The sequence below is a fragment of the Euleptes europaea genome, chromosome 17 (genome assembly GCF_029931775.1).
Source record: "Euleptes europaea isolate rEulEur1 chromosome 17, rEulEur1.hap1, whole genome shotgun sequence".
NCBI lineage: Eukaryota > Metazoa > Chordata > Lepidosauria > Squamata > Sphaerodactylidae > Euleptes > Euleptes europaea.
In genome coordinates, this window is record NC_079328.1 from 36,941,755 (window position 1) to 36,962,643 (window position 20,889).

A 20,889-nucleotide genomic window follows, 5' to 3' on the forward strand; every position below is an offset into this window, starting at 1 on the left:
CTTGCTAGGCAGTTGAGCAGAAAAGTGTTTGCACTAGTCAATACCCTTTGGATTTTCAAATGAAGAAATCACACTAAAAATCTGAGTTCTAAACGTACAGGAAAATAAGCCCAAGAATCGTGTTCTGAACACAAGCTTTTTTTAAAAAAACCTGCCACATAAGTGTAAGCATTTCAACACTGATTCGTTTAGAGATCGGCAGGCAGGGAAGGGGGCACTGGTAAGACACTCCTGTGAGCTTTCAGTCGACAGAAAACACATCTGGTTTCCACTTTGACTTCCAGTTCCTGGAAGATTAAAAAGGGCTTCTCACATTCTTCACACTAATTAAAAGAAAACATATCAGTGAATCAAGTGCAACAGGTATTGTCAACAACGCAAAAAGCAAACAATTTAAACGCATCAATTTTACAAGTATTTTATTTTGTACTGTTGTTACGCCTTGGCTTGTTTTAATGGCGTTGGCCTGTTTTTTTATGGCTGTGTCAATGGCTTTGTTTTTAATAGGTTATTTTAATGGTTTTCTATTAGTATTTTGCCCTGACCTAGGTGGCCCAGGCTAGCCTGATCTTGTCAGATCTCAGAAGCTAAGCAGGGTCAGCCCTGGTTAGTATTTAGATGGGAGACCACCAAGGAAGACCAGGGCACTGGCAAACCACCTCTCTTAGTCTCTTGCCATGAAAACCCTAAAAGGGGTCGTCATAAGTCGGCTGCAACTTGCTGGCACTTTACACACATTAGTATCTTAGCTGTAAAGCTACCTGGAGCAGGTCTCTGGAGAGGGGGCATATAAATGTTCTAAATAAATAATATTTAAGTATTAAGTAACAGATAAAAAGCAGCAGTGGTTGTTCAACCAAAAACCACTCTCTTCATTCTGCAAAGAAAAGTTCTCTAAACTGCTACTAGGATTGGTGGGGGGAAGCTTGGCAATACCCTATTTTGTAATTACAATTATATTTGTATAGTGCAGACTGTGTTTGAGATACCCTGCAAAGCATCTTGGAGAAACAGTACAAAGCCTATCGAGAGAATCTGTCAGAGTACAAGAACATAAAATGCTGTTACACACCAGGCACGTTTTTTTATCCAGCACACATCTTTGAGAGCCAGCGTGGTGTAGTGGTTAAGGTGGTGGACTAGGTCCTGGGAAACCCAGGTTCGAATCCCCACTCATGCCGCGGAAGCTTGCTGAGTGACCTTGGGCCAGTCACACACTCTCAGCCCTGACCCTGGCTCGTATTTGCATGGGAGACCTCCAAGGAATACCAGGGTTGTGATGTGGAGGCAAGCAATGGCAAACCACCTCCAAACACCTCTTGCCTTGAAAACCCTATAGGGTTGCCATAAATCAGCTGTGATTTGATGGCAAAAATATGAGTATGGCTGATGTTAGTTTGGAAGTGGATTAACTGGGCAGGGTAGCTTTGGGAAATGATTTTGAAGAGAATGGAACAGCTTTTTAAAATCGAGATTAATTTGGATATAGATGTGCTATTTATGGGTGCAGGGGGACAGCAAAGAATAACTGGAAATGCCCAGGAACTTTGTAAAACCATGATCCTAGCAGCACAAGCTACAATAGCAAAAGGCTGGAAAGAAGCAAATAAATGGACTTTTGAATGTTGGAATGATTATTTATATGAATATATACAATCAGATATTGTTGCACAATTGGCTAAAGATTCACCGTGGGATAGTAAAATAAGGGAAATAAAGGACAAGTGGTCTCTGTACTTGAACTGGATAAAATGCGAGGAAGTCAACGCTAACATAACTAAGAAATTTAGAAACTTGTGCTCCTGGTTAAAGATTTCGTTGTGAAAATGTTGGGTGTGGGGGGGGGGGAAGTATAATAGTATGGATTTAAATATAATGTATAACCCAATAACATTAATTAAAAAAATAATTTTTAAAAAGGAAGCTAAAAAAAAAAAAAGTGGGCAGGGTAGCATGGGAGGAAGTTTTCTTGTTTTCTCTCCCAAGGGAAACACTTGCCTGAAAAGAACCATGATCTTTCAGTACCTACAATGGTAGCAAATTCCCACCTTCCTCATAATCCCTTGCACTAATCTTAAAAGCAAAAAAAGGGGGGGGGGTTAGTGTACATGGCTTTGTTCCATCCCAGGATCACAGTGCAACCAAAGCTGATCAGCAGATTTTATTTCTACAAGGAGTTGTGCTAAGGACTATAAGCATTTGCTGCATCCCAGGTGACGGTGTGGTAGAAGGATAAGGTTACTCTATCCTGTGGAAAGTGCAGCTTCTTGTATGCGCAAAGGCTTCCTACTTTATCGCTGCTTCAAACATTCAAGGGCTGAGACCGTATGAGGAGCGGTTAAAATGCTTAGGGATGTTTAGCTTGGAAAGAAGGCGGTTAAGGGGAGACATGATAGAGGTCTATAAAATTATGCATAGTTTGGAGAGAGTGGACAGGGAGAAGCTTTTCTCCCTCTCTCATAATACTTAAACATGGGGTCATCTGCTGAAGCTGGAGGGTGAGAGATTCAATTCTTAATGAATAATGTCACTCCAGAGATCACTGTGGATGTAGCCAAGTTTTTGGTTGAAGTGATGAAAATCCAAAACCTTAAAATCTTTGATACTTATGGTTCTCCGTTTTGATCTTATCGTACCGATTTTAAGATGTATGTTTTCTGTTTGTGATATTTGTCATAATGTCTATGCTATTAAAGGTTTATGGAATGGAATGGAATGGAATGGGTGAGAGATTCAAAACTGATAAAAGGAAGGATTTCTTCACACAACACATAAATTGTGGAACTCCCTGCCCCAGGATGTGGTGATGGCTGCCAACTTGGAAGGCTTTAAGAGGGGAGTGGACATGTTCATGGAGGAGAGGGGTATTCATGGCTACTGGTTAAAATGGATACTAGTCATGATGCGTACCTATTCTCTCCAGGATCAGAGGAGCATGCCAAATATATTAGGTGCTGTGGAACACAGGCAGGATGGTGCTGCTGCAGTCGTCTTGTTTGTGGGCTTCCTAGAGGCACCTGGTTGGCCCCTGTGTAGACAGACTGCTGGACTCGACAGGCCTGGGTCTGATCCAGCATGGCTTTTCTTATGTTCTTATGACCCGATATTCAAAACACGTTTCTAGCTGCAACTTGGTGCAAATGAAGTTCCATTGGTCTGAGACGTGAGCAGATGCAATCTGACCATCACCAATATTGCTCATAGGATCCTGGAATTCGGTTAAAAGGAGGGGGCATGTGCATACTCACTGATAGAGGTGGATTCAATGGTTCTTCTTCTACTGATATACTGACCTTGGCTAGCTTTGAGCCTCTTGCTTTTATGGCTTGTATTACCAGAGGGACGTCATGTGCGCTTTCAATGTCCCATAGCCTCAAAGTAGAATCCTAAAACAGTAGAAATATTTCAATCAAGCAGCTGAATTGCAGTCCCTCCCTATCAATAATTTAGATCTTGCTAGTAAGCATAGCTTCTGAATGCATGCCTGAGTGGAGAGGGGAGTTATGACCAATGTAAAGCATATTTCCAAAGATCTTCAAAACAAGAATGTGTTACTGGTTGAAAATATTCTGTAGTTTTACAGTGCAATCCTAAGCAGAGTTACAACTTTCTAAGTCCATGAAAGTCAATGGGCTCAGAAGGGTATACCTCTACTTAGGAAAGCATTCTCAGAAACTGATTTGCTGGGTCATGCCCAAAACCTGCAAGCTTGTTTTTCTATAACTGCTTTTTAATGGATACCTTTGATGAAGTAACAATTAGCTTCTTGTTGCTACTAATTGCAACATCTGTTACCCAGTGTTCATGACCCTGCGGATAAACAATTTTTCAGCATTAGGATAAAAGCAGAATTTCCTGTTGTATTTTAACTTAGTTTTTTAATCAGCTCCTAACATGAAATGAAATACTTTCCACTTTCAGGCTTTTTTTCTGAGGGGGATGTTGTGTGTGTGTGTGTGTGTGTGTTAAGTGCTGTCAAGTCGCTTCTGACCCATGGCGACCCAATTAATTAATGACCTCCAAAATATCTATCATTAATAGCCTTGCTCAGGTCTTGTAGAATGATGGCCATGGCTTCCTTTAAAGCAGGGGTGGGGAACGTCAGGCCAGGGGGGGCCATATAAAGCCCGCGAAATCATTTTGTCTGGCCCTTCATGGGTCCTGGTAGATCTCTAGCTCAGAAGGATCTAAGACTAGTGATCCGCTCAAAAGCGAGTAGCTCTATGTGGCAGACACTCGGAGCCGTCTCCGGTTGTGCCTCTTGGCTAAATGTTTGACCAAATATAGCAGGCTAATATTTAAGTTGATAATTTTGTATGGCCAGCAAATGATGTTATAAATATCCAAATGGCCCTTGGCAGAAAAAAGATTCCCCACCCCTGCTTTATAGAGTCCATCCTCTTTTATAAATTCTGAAAAAAGGTATGTATGCTAAACTCTATTTCAGTCCCTGTCTCAAAGAGCTTAGAGTCTTAACATATAGAGGATGGTGCCAAGTTGTTTTCTGTTGCCCGAGAAGGTCGGACCAGAACCAACAGGTTGAAATTAAATCAAAAGAGTTTCCGTCTAGACATTAGGAAGAATTTTCTAACAGTTAGAGCGGTTCCTCAGTGGAACAGGCTTCCTTGGGAGGTGGTAAGCTCTCCTTCCCTTGAGGTTTTTAAGAAGAGGTTAGATGGCCATCTGTCAGCAATGCTGATTCTGTGACCTTAGGCAGATGATGAGAGGGAGGGCATCTTAGCCACCTTCTGGTCACTGGAGGTATGGGGTGGGAGGTAGTTGTGAAATTCCTGCATTGTGCAGGGAGTTGGACTAGATGACCCTGGTGGTCCCTTCCAACTCTATGATTCTGTGATTCTATGAAAGAGAGATTCTTAAGCGTACATTAATTATTATTACAAAGAACTTTTTTTACATGTTTATCATTAACTGGCAGGCTGCTCCTGCAGTCCCATTAGTTGCACACCTCTGCAGAACCAAAATTAAGTTCCTCTTTGGCACAGTGAAAGCTTACACAGCACAGTACCTTTAAACTTATCTTTTTATAGGCTTGTGTCGAATCCCAGACGATGACTGTTTTGTCAAAACCACCCGACACTAGAAGCGATGCTGAAATACAGAATTAGAAAGTCATAACCACCTTTTCGCATTCTGACTGTGCAGAGGTGCATTCAGGCGGGGAGGACCCGACCGTTAACACAGCTTAAATCCCACGTAAAAAGCCGTGTCGTCATACAACACATTATCATAAGCTACTTTCTAGAAGGTTTTAATTGGTTCAAAAGCGAAGAGTATGTTTATAGACAAATCTAGACATTCAGAATAATCAATCGTTATGAAGACAGAGAGAGAGAGAGAGAGAGAGAGAGAGAGAGAGAGAGAGAGAGAGAGAGAGAGAGAGAGAGAGAGAGAGAATGATGGTATAGGACAAGAATGGTGACTGTAGAGATGTATCAGTGTATTTGTTATTAAAGGGTCCAGATAGTTTTATGAGCTTGAAATATGAGAAGGAGATCTTTTTCAATGTTTGTTATATATTGATTTTAACTGATTGTCATTTTATGATGGAACACGATTTTTTTCTTTTAAGGTGCCTGTACAAACGCATCTGGAAATGTGGGTATTATGCCAATAAAGGTTTGTGTATATACATATGTGGCCCTGACCTGGATGGCCCAGGCTAGCCTGATCTCATCAGATCTCAGAAGCTAAGCAGGGTCAGCCCTGGTTAGTATTTGGATGGGAGACCACCAAGGAAGACCAGGGTTGCTGTGCAGAGGAAGGCACTGGCAAACCACCTCTCTTAGTCTCTTGCCATGAAAACCCCAAAAAGGGGTCGCCATAAGTCGGCTGCGACTTGACAGCACCTTACACACACATGTATGTATGTGACATTCAGAATAATTTTGCGGAGGACCTCTTGCTAGGAATGCGCCAGTTCAGATGGCAGGTGCAGGAGTTGCGTGTTACCTTACAATAAAATCCCTTTGGGCCTGTAAAGCTAACACATGACTCCTGTGGTTTAAAGCAAACCTGTTTCAAGTGTGAGTGTCAACTGCAATGTCACACAAGTCTGAAAGCCTTGCAACCCTTCCTGTACGCTGGAAATGTAGTCTGGAGTATGATAAGAGTATGGAGGCCAGATTCCCTGTTTGGAGAGGGTAATGGTAGGGTTGCCAGGTCCCTCTTCACCACCAGCAGGAGGTTTTTTGGGCGGAGCCTGAGGAGGGCAGGAAAGGACTTCAATGCCATTGAGTCCAATTGCCAAAGCAGCCATTTTCTTCAGGTGAACCAATCTCTATCGGCTGGAGATCAGTTGTAATAGAGGTCTCCAGCTAATACCTGGAGGTTGGCAACCCTGTTAAATGGCCAGTCCCCTCCTGTTTTTAAGTGTCTTTGGGATGGCAACAAATCTACCCAGCATTAAATCAAGCCTGTATTGAAAATGTTTCTGATCCTCTGGTTACTCAGAATGGAATGAATGAGCGTAACAGAAAAACCAGCAAGCATTCAGCACGTCATATAGCTTGGTACTTCATTTCTCAGCTCAGTTATGGGCTCTTACAGTAAACCTTCATATCAATTAAGGAGTGTTTTAGAAGGCTGATTAAAGAGCAGTGCAAACTATCAAGTTCAGCTTACGTCAATTACACAAGAAACCATTTAATCAAATGGAAAATTGTTTTGTTCTGAAAGTGAGAACTGAATTAGTCATGTGGCTTGAATGCGACCCTTGTGACTCATTTGGAATAAACAACATGCACGTTTGTGGAAAGATGTCCTAAAAATGGTGTTCTGCATAACTTACCGTCTTTACTGAAAACGCAGCAGCCAATGATACCTATATGACCTTGTTCCAAAACCATGGGTCCGTGAGAACGAAACTCCCCTGTTCTGACATCCCATAATTTTAAGACTTCATCCCAGCCTGCTGTGCACAAATAATGACCATCCCAGGAGAAACAGCAATCTGAAATTGCATTGGTATGTGCTCTGAAAGAGATGGTGAAAAAATAATAATCATGCAACAGGATACTGGAATATTTGTTGGGTTTACCAGTCAATAGGACACATGACCTGGATACTAGGACTATACTGGGTTGCCCAGGCTAGCCCAATCTTGTCAGATCTTGGAAGCTAAGCACGGTTGGCCCTGTTTAGTACTTGGATGGGAGATCAGCAAGGAAGTCCAGGGTCGCTACGCAGAGGCAGGCAATGGCAAACCACCTTTGTTCTTCTCTTGCCTTGAAAACCCTATGGGGTCGTTATAAGCTGGCTGCAACTTGACAGCACTTTACAGGCATGCTGGGTTTGCACAGGATATCAAATAGCCAGCTACTGCTCTGCTGGGGAGTTCTTGTTGATGTTTCTATTTTGTATACATTTCAGCTCTAGCTTTGTTGTAGAATCATAGAGTTGGAAGGGAACCACCAGGGTCATCTAGTCCAACCCCCTGCACAATGTGGAAAATTCCAAACTACTAACCACGGGAGGGGCTGTGGCTCAGTGGTAGAGCATCTGCTTGGTATGCAGAAGGTCCCAGGTTCAATCTCCGGCATCCCCAGTTAAAGGGACTAGGCAAGTAGGTGATGTGAAAGACCCCTGCCTGAGACCCTGGAGAGCCGCTGCCAGTCTGAGTAGACAATACTGACTTTGATGGACAAAGGTTCTGATTCAGTATAAGGCAGCTTCATGTGTTCATGTGTACCTCCCCACCACACCCCCAGTGACCCCTACTCCATGCCCAGAAGATGGCCAAGGTGCCCTCCCTCTCATGATCCGCCTAAGGTCATAGAATCAGCATTGCTGACAGATGGCCATCTAGCCTCTGCTTAAAAACCTCCAGGGAAGGTTTGTAATGCTTTCTGGTTGGTTTTAAAGGTTTTTTTAATGTGATTTTTATTGTATATTTTTAATCAGTTTAGCCACCTTGGCAGTCGTTGTGAGACGGAAAGCGGGATATACATTTTGTAAAATAAAAAATAGCCTCTTGCTATGGATGTGTCTTCTCTGAAAATGTGAAGCAGCTCTGAATGTGGAAGTATTTTTTCTCTTCACTCAGAGCCTCAAAAGAGTGTGTTCTTAGCTCTTGAGCAGTCGCAGCTTCTTTAAAGCACAAAAATATTTTCCCCCCTAAAAATCAAACCACTAAATTATAATAGAAGTTTCTTTACGTACCTGGCATCGAACTCTTTCTTTCTTACCTGAAACCGTGTAGCTATTGGCAAACTAAGCAAACATAAAAGCAAAAGGTAATCAAGAGCAAAATAAAATCCAATGCTGAGAGCAGCCATGGTGTTTCGGAAAGAACATCTCCAATGTGTGAATGTGTCAGGCCTACAATATTTGAAGTGGGGAACTGTTGCAAGAACTTTGGCGGACAACAAAGCTACATGAGTTATGATTTAAATTCAAAATAGGATTATTCAAATGTTTCACGTCAGAGGGGTTGCCAACCTCCAGGTACTAGCTGGAGATCTCCTGCTATTACAACTGAACTCCAGCCAAAAGAGATCAGTTCACCTGGAGAAAATGGCCACTTGGGCAATTGGACTCTATGGCATTGAAGTCCCTCCCCTCCCCAAACCCCGCCCTCCTTAGGCTCCGCCCCAAAAACCTCCTGCCAGTGACGAAGGTGGACCTGGCAACCCTACGTCTGAGGCATGAAAGCGATAACGAATTTTCTATTTATTTCAAAGGGCAGCTTTAACAGCACTAGATCATGAATGTTTGCATAATACCAAAACCAAGCATGCCAATCCTCACGTTCTGTTTTAATGCCTATATAAGCGCCTCTAGAACCATCCTTATAACTCTGCCTCTGTAATCAGCAGGACATAAAAGTGTTTTGCCTTAGCTGGATTGCTCTCCAAGGTTTTGTCTTTGGTATGACCCTAGGGGTTGACTGAATCCATTTGTTTTCTCCTATATACGTTTGGTAACAATTTCCCCTCTGTCCATTTTACATGAAGAAAAAATGCTTAAGCGATAGCCATGTCATCAGCTGCCTCACTGCTTCTTACTTTTCAACTGTGATTGTGGTGGCCTGGGCTAGGATATCCCAGAATTTTATAGACATGTCAGATGACACCGTAGCTATTCGGTGGTTGTGAGGGTCAAAACGGCATCTTCTCACTGTACTTCTGTGGTGCTCTAAAACAGACAAAGTCCTCATAAGCTTGCACCTTTGAAGATCATAGAATCATAGAGTTGGCAGGGACCACCAGGGTCATCTAGTCCAAACCCCTGCATAATGCAGGAAATTCTGAACTACCTCCACCTCCACACCCCCAGTGACCCCTACTCCATGCCCAGAAGATGGCCAAGATGCCCTCCCTCTCATGATCTGCCTAAGTCATAGAATCAGCATTGCTGACAGATGGCCATCTAGCCTCTGCTTAAAAACCTCCAGGGAAGGAGAGCTTACCACCTCCCGAGGAAGCCTGTTCCACTGAGGAACTGCTCTAACTGTTAGAAAATTCTTCCTAATGTCTAGACAGAAACTCTTTTGATTTAATTTCAACCCGTTGGTTCTGGTCCAACCTTCTGGGGCAACAGAAAACAACTCGACACCATCCTCTATATGTTAAGAATCTAAGCTCTTTGAGACAGGGACATTTCGTTATACACAGGGTAAACTATCGGCTATTTTTGATGGCTAGCCGCATCTCGCTTTCAATTACTTTTTCATCAACTGAATATTTTAGAAAATTCAATTTGCTGTAGTTCAGAAACACAAAACAGGAACTCAAACTTTATTTCTTGCCTTTAGTACTGGATATAAAAGTAAAACAGAACTGGTGTGATTATCCTAACTCCAAAGAAAACGGGTTTGATAAAGAAAAAAGGAATAGCAACAACAAATAAACACTAGGGCCATTTCTGCATGGGAGGTTTTGCCTTGGATTTGCCGCTCTCCAGATGCACATTTTAAGAACATAAGAACAGTTCTGGATCAGACCAAGGCCCATCAAGTCCAGCAGTCTGTTCACACAGTGGCCAACCAGGTGCCTCTAGGAAGCCCCTAAACAAGACGACTGCAGCAGCACCATCCTGCCTGTGTTCCAGAGCACCTAATATAATAGGCATGCTCCTCTGATACTAGAGAGAATAGGTATGCAGCATGACTAGAATCCATTCTAACTAATAGCCGTGAATACCCCTTTCCTCCATGAATATGTCCACTCCCCTCTTAAAGCCCTCCAAGTTGGCATCCCCATCCAAATTCCCCATCCAAATTCTCAAAACTCAACAATAAGCCCCCATGCAGAGTTTTGAGAATTCAGATGGGGAAAATGTGAATCTAGAAAGCGGCAAATCCAAGGGAAAACCTCCCATGCATAAATGGCCTAGAAATACTGAATTGGCAAAACAAAAGAGAAACATGGCAATTCAGTAGTATTAATGATAGGGGTCGCCATGCGTCGGAAGCGACTTGACGGCACTTCACACACACACGCACAAAATGGTGAAAGCATTATTGCCTTGTATTTGGTTTACTTACCCACCTACTACTTGATTTTTGCAATTAATAACCACACATCTATGAAGTCTCAAGGTGAGTCATACATCAAGAGTTACTGACAGTGCAGTCCTTACCAGGGTTATACTCTTCTAAGTCCAATGAAGTCAATGGATTTAGAAGGGTGTATCTGTCTTTAGGATTGCACTGTGAGGCTTTCAGATGTGTTCTGCATCAGGTTATGGTCTGTAACTGAGCAAAAAGGAAAGCGGGGGAAAGTAATAGCAATATTAAACAATCTGGGATTAAACAGCATGCACACCGATTTGATCCTTCCAAGCAGATGAAGAAGGCATCCAGTTGCAAGAGATCCGTCTGTACGAGGGGAGTTGAAAGAGAAGCCGGAAGAACACAATCACGGACTGCTGAAAGGATGTTGATGAAGGGTGAGAACTGCGGTGATCGCATATATCCATCCGTATGCAAACAAGACAATGGCACAGCATAACAGTCCTGCCCAAAATCCCTCCAAAATGAGAGCAAGAAGCAGTTTAAAGAAAAGGATATCAACCCTACTTACCTCTGATGTACGCCACCTGTTCAGCAGTGGCTGCATCGACGAGGCATAAGGCGTTCTCCATATCCGAACCAGAGACAACGTATTTACCATCATGAGAAACATCACATGACGTTAGAAGACCATCCTGCTCAACAGACCACTGCAGAAGACCACAAAAGCTGTTGAAATCATGCTTTAAGGTTTAATGATTGGAGAAGGTTCAATCCAATAGACACACATTGGCTCTGATCCAGCTAAAGTCAATGATTGCTAAGACTCACTAAAGGCCATGGTTCTTGGGTAGGGTTACCATCCTCCAGGTACTAGCTGGAGATTTCCTGCTGTTACAACTGATCTCCAGCTGACAGAGATCAGTTCCCCTGGAGAAAATGGCCACTTTGACAATTGGACTCTATGGCATTGAAGTCCTTCCCCTCCCCAAACCCTGCTCTTCTCAGGCTCTGCCCCGAAAACTTCTCACCGGTGGTGAATAGGGACCTGGCAACCCTATTCTTGGATTAGATGTGAGTTAACGTATTTCAATGGGACTTAGAGATGTCTAGGATTAGCTGGGTTGAAGGTATTAAACATGCACATGAAATGGAGCCATAATAACTAAGCAAAGAATTCTGTTATCTCCAGTTCCATTAAGAACTAGCTGGAGATCATCTGCTATTACAACTGATCTCCAGCTGATCAGTTCACCTGGAGAAAATGGCTGCTTTGGCAATTGGACTCTAGGGCATTGAAGTCCCTCCCCTCCCCAAACCCTGCCCTCCTCAGGCTCCACCCCGAAAACCTGGACCTGGCAATCCTAATGTGAGCTGAATTTTTGTTTTATCTGAAATGCAGGTGTGAGTGGGTGACTACAAATTTTACTGGAGCAATAGCAAGAGGGGAGGGGTATGAATAACCCCCTTTCTCCATGTACCATTTTTCATATAGAAATTATCCCTCAGCTTCTTTTCCCGTCACAAAGAAGAATAGAACTCCAGCATCTTCTGTAGCTTGTCCTGTTTGGACCTAAGAATTCATAATATTCTTTGCAAGACAGAAACACCTTCATGTTGCTCTTTTTTATCCTTTACCATACAAGGGTTTGCACATTCTGTTCAATAAAGGATATTAAGTCACTCACCCAAGATTAATTCTGGTTAGAGCCAAAATCAAATATCAAAACATAAAATAGAATGAATTTCTACGTTTTACAACCAATGCTATTAACTGCATTTCTTTTTACAGCAAAGACAAAAACTTTAATAATTTAATAAGGTCTTCAGAGTATAGCTGCTTTGGAAACAACTGATTGGAGGCAGAGATACTATGGGGCAGGAGGGGAATTTAACCTTTCCACACGTACCACTTTCCTATTTCAATCACCACCCAAGCAGAGGCCAAGCTCCAATTATCTGGGCCTTGTACAAACTTGTAATGCGCCCCTCTTCCTACACAATACTACCCCACTAGGGCTGCTAGTGTGGAAGTAAACATGAACCAAAGTGGAAACATATTAGAATGGTGAAGTCATATGGGATGTGCTGTGACTGCAAAAATAAGTGACCTTGAGACTAGAACTAACTGGTCTGGATCAAGCAAAGAAAATATACTAAGAAGTCAGTTTCACGAGAAAATTCCAAGTTTAAGTTCTAGTTGTGCATGCTTGTCTGGGGGGCTCTAAATGTACTTGGGAGAGATAACCCGTCCTCCCGGGATTTCTGCTTTTACTGTCTCTTGCAATCGTACAATAAAGAACTCAACAGCTCTGGGAATTATTTTAGTGTCTTGCTTCGACACCAGCTCTGGGTGGGGCAATACCTGGAGATTTTTGAATGGAAGGATTTGGGGAGAGGAGGGTACAACCCTGGCGGTCAACGGGGTGACAGATGTTGCAGCCAGATCGGCCTCACATCAGTTGTAAGCCACCTTGAGTTAAGCAAGGTAGAAAGGCAGCTATTAAATGTTTCAAATAAATAAATGGTAACATGGAACCATGCTTGGATCCTACACCAAGCCTCTTTCCCTCCAGGGACTACCCTCCATGGGTTCCCAGGTTCATGTTTTCTAAGGTGAACTTTTAGTTCTGCCCTAAAGGGAAACTAAGGACTAATCTATAGTTAAGCAAACAGACTTGTCGAAAAATCAATACCCACAAGCACTTTTCCGGTTTCTATATCCCAGGCCTTCAGCGTTTTATCATATGATGCTGTTATCAACCTAAAAATGACGCACAAAAGAGCAACATCAATTCTCGATACATCTGCTTCATGTTCCCTTCTGTTTGGGGGCCTGCAGTGGGAGAGTGAAAGTGCTAGAAATAGCTGGCGATTTCATCAGTTCTTGGAAGCTAAGCAGGGTCAGCCTGAGTTAGTCCTTGGATAGAAGACCACTAGGGTTGCCAGGCCCCTCCTTGCCACCAGCGGGAGGTTTTTGTGGTGGAGCCTGAGGAGGGCGGGGTTTGGGGAGGGGAGGGACTTCAATGCCATACAGTCCAATTGCCAAAGCAGCCGTTTTCTCCAGGGGAACTGATCTCTATTGGCTGGAGATCAGCTGTAATAGCAGGAGATCTCCAGCTAGTACCTGGAGGCTGGCAACCCTAGATACCACCAAGGTTGCTACTCAGAGGCAGGCAATGGCAAACAGTCTCTGTTCATCTCTTGCTTTGAAAACCCTATGGGGTTGCCATAAATTGGCTGCGACTTGATGGCACTTTACGCACACACACACTTCAAGAGCTGCTGGATTGCTGGACACAGGCCAACGTTTTTCCCAACCCTGTTCTATACAGATAGGGTTGCCAACTCCAGGTTGGGAAATACCGGGAGGTTTTGAGGGTGGAGCTTGAGGAGGGGAGGGTTTGGGGAGGGGCTTCAATGCCATAGAGTCCAATTGCCAAAGCAGCCATTTTCTCCAGGGGAACTGATTTCTAACCACAGGCCTGGTGGAATACCTATGTCTCGCAGGCCCTACGGAACATCTTAAGGTACAAGCACTGGAAGTAACGTTGCTAACAGCCTGGAGAAAACAAAAGTCCTGTCCTTTTCATAGAGGCTTAATGGGATGTTTAGAGCTGCCAACCTCCAGGTACTAGCTGGAGATCTCCTGCTATTACAACTGTTCTCCAGCCGATAGAGATCAGTTCACCTGGAGAAAATGGCCGCTTGGGCAATTGGACTCTATGGCATTGAAGTCCCTCCCCAAACCCCGCCCTTCTCAGGTCCACCCCAACAACCTCCCACCGGTGGCGAAGAGGGACCCTGGCAACCTTAGGGATGTTGTATATCAGGCGATGTTGTTTGCCCACCCATGCCACGAAAAGTTCCTGACTTGGAAGTGGGCTCAGAGTAATTAACAGCGCCATCATTAAGAACTCTTTCCTAGGAGTAAGTCCCACAGGAAAGACCTGGATTGGATTCTGAGAAGATCTTCTTAGGATTGTTCTCTAAGGTATGAGGATTACCTTTCCTTTGCATTTTGCCGCAGAAAATGTTGCTTGGTAACCTTTCTGTCATTGGCACAGCAGTCGAAAACCACAAAAGACCCACCATACAATAAAATGATTCAGTAATGTTGACCAAAACCTGGTAAATTTCTGCTTATATCTACTGTAATAACAGTTTATCTTTAAGACCAAAATAGCATTTCTTCCTGAATTTCTGGCAGCCTGTGGATTCTTACCAAAATTACCCTTTAGGGTTTTTGTTTTTTTTAAACTAAACTAGTATAATAACATGCATATCACATTTTTTCATAAAACATTTAAAAATCAATTGCAATAATAAACGTCAGGAGGCAAGAAATTTCGAACACCCATCTTCTGACAACCAGAAAGGCAATTTTATTATGATGGATTTTCGCACGCAGCATATTTATAGCTAGATTAGGTTGCTAAAGTCTCTTCTATTTCAATTAATAGGTCATAATGCAAAAGTGTTGTAATCAGGTACGCACTGATATTTTTTTGAATTAAAGCAGTTTAAAGAGTGCTTTGCAGAAACCAAACTTAACCCTTCCCCGGCTCTCTACCAAAATTTGCCAGCAGTTTCACTGATACCAGCTATCTAAGGAGCATACATGTAAAATTCTCACTCTGGGACATATCTGCAGGTGCTGCCTACTTCTTTTCCTACCTGCCGCAAGTGTGCCTGTACAAAGTTCTGGAATTATTTTTTCCCCTTTGCATTATAGATAGCTTTGGCTGCCTCACCATGTATCCTTCCAACTTGTTCCAGCCTTCATCTACTCTATACTTCACCTCACGGCTCAGGATCAGCATGTGTTCAGCCAGCCTCAATCATCTTAAATTTCATAATGCATGTTGATCGGGGAACTGTGCAAAACTTGTCATATACAGATTGATTTCCACTGAGGGGGGGAAATGACTGAGTGTGTTTGTAAAATTGTAAGGCCAATGAGCTTCTCTATATACTTTACTGGGCAGGATTACGTTTTATTTGCTAAGGCTACAATCCTTAATCCCTGACCTGGTTGGCCCAGGCTAGCCTGATCTCGTCAGATCTCAGAAGCTAAGCAGGGTCAGCCCTGGTTAGTATTTGGATGGGAGACCACCACGGAAGTCCAGGGTTGCTGTGCAGAGGAAGGCACTGGCAAACCACCTCTGTTAGTCTCTTGCCATGAAACCCCCAAAAAGGGGTCGCCATAAGTCGGCTGCGACTTGACGGCACTTCACACACATACACAATCCTTAAAGGCATTTTCCAGGGAGTAAACACCATTGAATAACATGGGATTTACTTCCAATGAAACTTGCTTGGGACTGCTAAGTTTTAACATTTCCCCTCTGACCTGATGAAAAGGTACAATTCAGTTCAACACATAATCAGTACTGTTGCATTATTCATTCACCTTTTGTTATCTGGACTCGTGCAGCATTCTGTAATGGGTCCCGTATGCTCTGCCTTAAAGGTCTGGATAGGGGCACTTTGAGAAATATCCTTCAGTAAATATAGAACGTCTTGATTACGATCCAATGTTAAGATAATGAACAATAATGATTGTAAAATATTAATTAGCAACACAAATATTTCATTAGACTATTTCTAACACTTCTGCTTATAAACTGAGTGCAGAATTTGGGGGTTTGAATGGCAAAATGGATCAGACTAGTGGTCAGTTTAGCTCAGTGTTTTCTCCCCAACAGAGACCAATTCAGGAGACGGGAAAAATACAATCACACACAACATAGGTTGTACATATTATTCCCTACCATACATTCTGGTTTTCCAATGTCATTGGTCCAAGAATACAAAGCTGCCTATTTGCCGTGGATAGCCATTAATATTATCTGCCAAAAACTTTTCTAGTCTTCATTGCAATACATTATGTACTTGTGCAAGTGAGATCTACAAACCAAATGTTAAGAAGTAGGAAAGGTTGCCATTTTAATTAAGCATGTGCCATAGTTTCAAACATGTTAGACATAGGTTCTTGTAGGTTATCCGGGCTGTGTAACCGTGGTTACACAGCCCGGATAACCTACGAGAACCAATGCACTCTGACCGTGAAAGCCTTCGACAATATTATGTTAGACATATTTTTTTTTAATCTATTTTGGACCTTCACAAATGACTCAGTCTTTCTTTAAATACGATAATTATGGCTGCGATTTTCAAGCAGTCCTTTCCTTTCCCGTCTTTGCTCCTATGACCTATAGGTCCTGAGCAGTTATTTCTTACAGGAAAATATGATGGATATTTGGCCATGGCCCATGTTATGTTTGGATCTCTATTCATCAGCAAAAAGAGGACTTTTTGTCTCTTACGGGGGCAGGAATTCTCGCCAATATGGGGGTAATCCATTTATCTCGGTGGTGTTTAAACAGGGGGCATTCCATCTTCTTATGAGATAATGTGTCAATTTTCTTTGAATAACATGAGCAAAGTCTGTCAGAATAGGGTAGATTTCTATATCTTCCGGTTAATACAGCTGAGGGTGCAGTATTTAAACGGATGAGCATAAAGGCTCTTTGGAAGGAAGGGGCTGTCAGGTTGTAAAAGCAGGGTGATCCCTTTCTTCAGGTTTGTGACAGCTTACCCAGAGTTTCACTGTACAGTCGTAAGAGCCTGAAATAATTTTTGTATCATCAAAACAGAAATTACAGGAGGTCACAGCATCCAAATGTCCTTTTAAAACCTTACAACGAATCTAGAAATAAACAGAACAAAATATTTCATTTTTATCTGCCCTGATTTTTTTTGTAGATACAAGAGTCTAAGAGGGAATATTAAGTTGAAATGATCTAATCAGAAACAACTTCTGTTCTCTTACACATTATTCATTCTTGTTCTCTCGCTCATTCTTACATGAAACCCGGGTAAATGGTGTCTGCTTTAAATTGCTATGCTGCCTGTTCCCCTAAAACATTCACATCCAAACTTTGTATAAAATGCTGCCTTACTAGGGAGACATTTTACTCAGAAGAGTTCTCTAAATCTAGTTCACTTGTTAGGGCAGGTTTTTTTGCAGGAAATTATTTCTTATTCGGGGGTTTGCTATCAGGCATTACCATATTGGAAGCTAATGCACAACCAAGAATATAACCAAGTAATTTTTTATGTTACTTTGAACACATGAAGCTGCCTTATACTTGGTCCAGCAAGGGCAGTATTGTCTACTCAAACTGGCAGTAGCTCTCCGGGGTCTCAGGTCGAGGTCTTTCACATCCCCTCCTTCAAAGCATCCCACACCTCAACTTAAATGAAATACATTAGGAAAAAAAACCCTAACAGCCCTTGTCCATCTTAAGTTTTGGTCCCCAAAGACTAGGATCTGGGAAACGGTTCAAAGCCCCACTCTTCCATAGCAATTGCTGGGTGACCATGGACCAGTCATTCTCTCGCTACCTAACCTACCCCATAGGGTTGTTGTGCAGATAAAACGGAGAACAACGCGGTATAGCCACTGGGGCTATAGTACAACAACAGTGTCCTAGCCAACCCCTATGTGGTATGCAGTCTTCTACTCTCTGATTAATCTGGCTCTCTTGCCTCAAACGTTACATTTGGTCTCACGTAAACCGAGGATTTTGTGATAAGTTAATGCACCCCCGATGTTCACTCCTTGTAGCATCCCCCCTTCCACCATGCACATTTTTCTTCCACCATCCAAACGCATACCTCTTTAGATGTAACTTGGGACCCCCCCCCCCAAGTTTCACTTTCTCACACAAGCGCGAACAAGATTTCTACTCTGCCCATTTTCAGGCAGAGCTGTGAAGCCTGCCCCCAAACCCTCCGCCCACTAGGGTTGCCAACCTCCAGGTACTGTAACAAATACTCCCAGTACTGATGACAATAAGCTGAAGAAAAAAATCAGTACAACTCACCATATTCAACAATTCATTAACAACATGCTAACAAAGAAACAACGACAATAAAGTGCAAAAATACACAAAATATATATACAATTATAGTGATTTACAAAGTAGTTATCACAAGCATCATAGCAATCTCCAATTAACCAGGCAAGAGTCTAAATCCAAGGCAAAAGAAGAATTCTTCCAATCCAACCGTGGACGACAATGTTAGAATAAATGGCACAAAGTCCGGGGGGAAAAAATCCATAGAAGGATGCCATTTATTCTAATATTGTCGTCCACAGTTGGATTGGAAGAATTCTTCTTTTGCCTTGGATTTAGACTCTTGCCTGGTTAATTGGAGATTGCTATTATGCTTGTGATAACTACTTTGTAAATAACTATAATTGTATATATATATTGTGTATTTTTGCACTTTATTGTCGTCGTTTCTTTGTTAGCACGTTGTTAATGAATTGTTGGATATAGTGAGTTGTACTGATTTTTTTCCTTCAACCTCCAGGTACTAGCTGGAGATCTGCTATTACAACTGATCTCCAGCCAATAGAGATCAGTTCAGCAGGAGAAAATGGCCGCTTTGGCCATTGGACTCTATGGCATTGAAGTCCCTCCCCTCCCCAAACCCCTTCCTCCCCCAAAACCTCCTGCCGGTGGCAAAGAGGGACCTGGCAACCCTACCCCCCCCCCCCCCACATACACAGGCATTTCCCTCTTCCCATTTTTCTTTTTCTTTGGTTGGTCCTAATAGAACAGGACTGCTTTAGGATTTCTGCTTTAGGGTTTCGGACCAACGTGGCTCTCCGCAACCTCCCACCCGCGGCCTCCTGGAGCCAGAAGGTAGCCGGCCCGCCACGGCTGCTTCCCTCCTCCTGCACCTTGGCTAGCCTGGCATGGTCCTGTTCCTCCTCCAGCGGTGAGACGGCTAAGGGGTCCAAAGCGGTCCTCCGGAGGCTCCCTGGTGGAGCCATCCCTGCACAGGGCCGCCGAGGCCTCTGCTCGTTGCCTGGGGCAACCCTGGGCTTCTCTCCCAGGCCCTTAGCAACGGGCCTTGCTGGCCGCCTTGCTGCTCTTTTCCCCTGCAGGCCTGACAGAAATTAACCCCCTTTGGCCTGCTTGGCTCCTTTTCCTTCCCCACTTTTGTTCTCCTCCACTGGAATGCCTCGTCACCCCCTCCCCAATATAAGAACATAAGAAAGGCCGCGCTGGATCAGACCCAGGCCCATCAAGTCCAGCAGTCTGTTCACACAGTGGCCAACCAGGGGCCTCTAGGAAGCCCACAAGCAAGACGACTGCAGCAGCATCCCGCCTGTGTTCCACAGCACCTAATATTATTATATATAATTATAATAAGAAGATAAGAAAGGCCCTGCTGGATCAGACCCAGGCCCATTAAGTCCAGCAGTCTGTCTACACAGGGGCCAACCAGGTGCCTCAAGGAAGCCCACAAACAAGATGACTGCAGCAGCATCCCACCTGTGTTCCACAGCACCTATTATAATTATATATGATATAATTATAATAAGAACATAAGAAATGCCCTGCTGGATCAGACCCAGGCCCATCAAGTCCAGCAGTCTGTTCACACAGGGGCCAACCAGGTGCCTCTAGGAAGCCCACAAGCAAGACGACTGCAGCAGCATTGTCCTGCCTCTGCTCCACAGCACCTAATATAATTATATATAACTATAATAAGAACATAAGAAAGGCCCTGCTGGATCAGACCCAGGCCCATCAAGTCCAGCAGTCTGTTCACACAGTGGCCAACCAGGTGCCTCTAGGAAGCCCACAAGCAAGACAACTGCAGCAGCATTGTCCTGCCTGGGTTCCAAAACACCTAATGGGCATGCTATTATATAAGTCCCAAGGCACAATTCTGAGAACTTTAGACAAGTGCCATCCTAAACAAAGTTACGTTCTCCTAAGCCCACTTGATTTAAATCAACTTGGAAGGGTATAACTCTCCTCAGGAGGGCACTGTTTTATTTTGGCTGTGCTCCAGAGGGGGCCTGGAGATCTCCTGGAATCGCAACTGATCTCTGAACTACAGAGATCACGTGCAGAAAATAGCTGCTTTTGAGGGTGGGCTCTACAGAATAACACCCTGCTGAGGTTCCTCCCCTCCCTAAACCCTGCCCTCCCCAGGCCCCACCCCAAAAATCTCCAGGTATTTCCAAGCCTGGAGTTGGCAGCCCTACGTTCTGCCCCAAATGGCAGACGTAAGGGGAGGGCAGATTATCATGGGTTTCCAGCATTGAGGAAACTGTACAAGCCAAGAGGTGCTTTCCTTTAGGGCCTCTTTGACAGAATGGCGAGTTGTACTGAAAAGGAGGTTTTGGGGCTGAACATCCCAAATTACGGCCACCTCAAGCCTTAATGAGGCAGCTGTGTGTGTAGGAGGGATGTATGGCAGAATGGTGTCGAGGCACAGCCACAGATAGCGTTGCCAACCTCCAGGTGGTGCCTGGAGATCTCCCGCTATTACAACAGATCTCCAGGCAATAGAAATAAGTTCCCCTGGAGAAAATGGCAGCTCTG

General features: G+C 43.5%; 1 protein-coding gene across 1 annotated transcript in view; it reads right to left on the minus strand.

Moving 5' to 3' along the window:
- Window positions 1-19,322, minus strand: part of WDR88 (WD repeat domain 88) — a 38,902-nt gene extending 19,580 nt beyond the window's left edge. Inside the window, exons 1-11 of the mRNA XM_056862365.1 lie at window positions 19,230-19,322; window positions 17,073-17,183; window positions 15,045-15,079; window positions 13,172-13,235; window positions 11,043-11,181; window positions 9,024-9,153; window positions 6,809-6,993; window positions 5,027-5,109; window positions 3,742-3,810; window positions 3,294-3,386; window positions 219-323 (exon numbers count right to left, since the gene is read on the minus strand). Coding sequence (XP_056718343.1) covers window positions 219-323; window positions 3,294-3,386; window positions 3,742-3,810; window positions 5,027-5,109; window positions 6,809-6,993; window positions 9,024-9,153; window positions 11,043-11,181; window positions 13,172-13,235; window positions 15,045-15,079; window positions 17,073-17,183; window positions 19,230-19,322 — 1,107 coding nt within the window. The remainder of the gene's footprint in view (window positions 1-218; window positions 324-3,293; window positions 3,387-3,741; window positions 3,811-5,026; window positions 5,110-6,808; window positions 6,994-9,023; window positions 9,154-11,042; window positions 11,182-13,171; window positions 13,236-15,044; window positions 15,080-17,072; window positions 17,184-19,229) is intronic.
- Window positions 19,323-20,889: the final 1,567 nt, after the last annotated feature.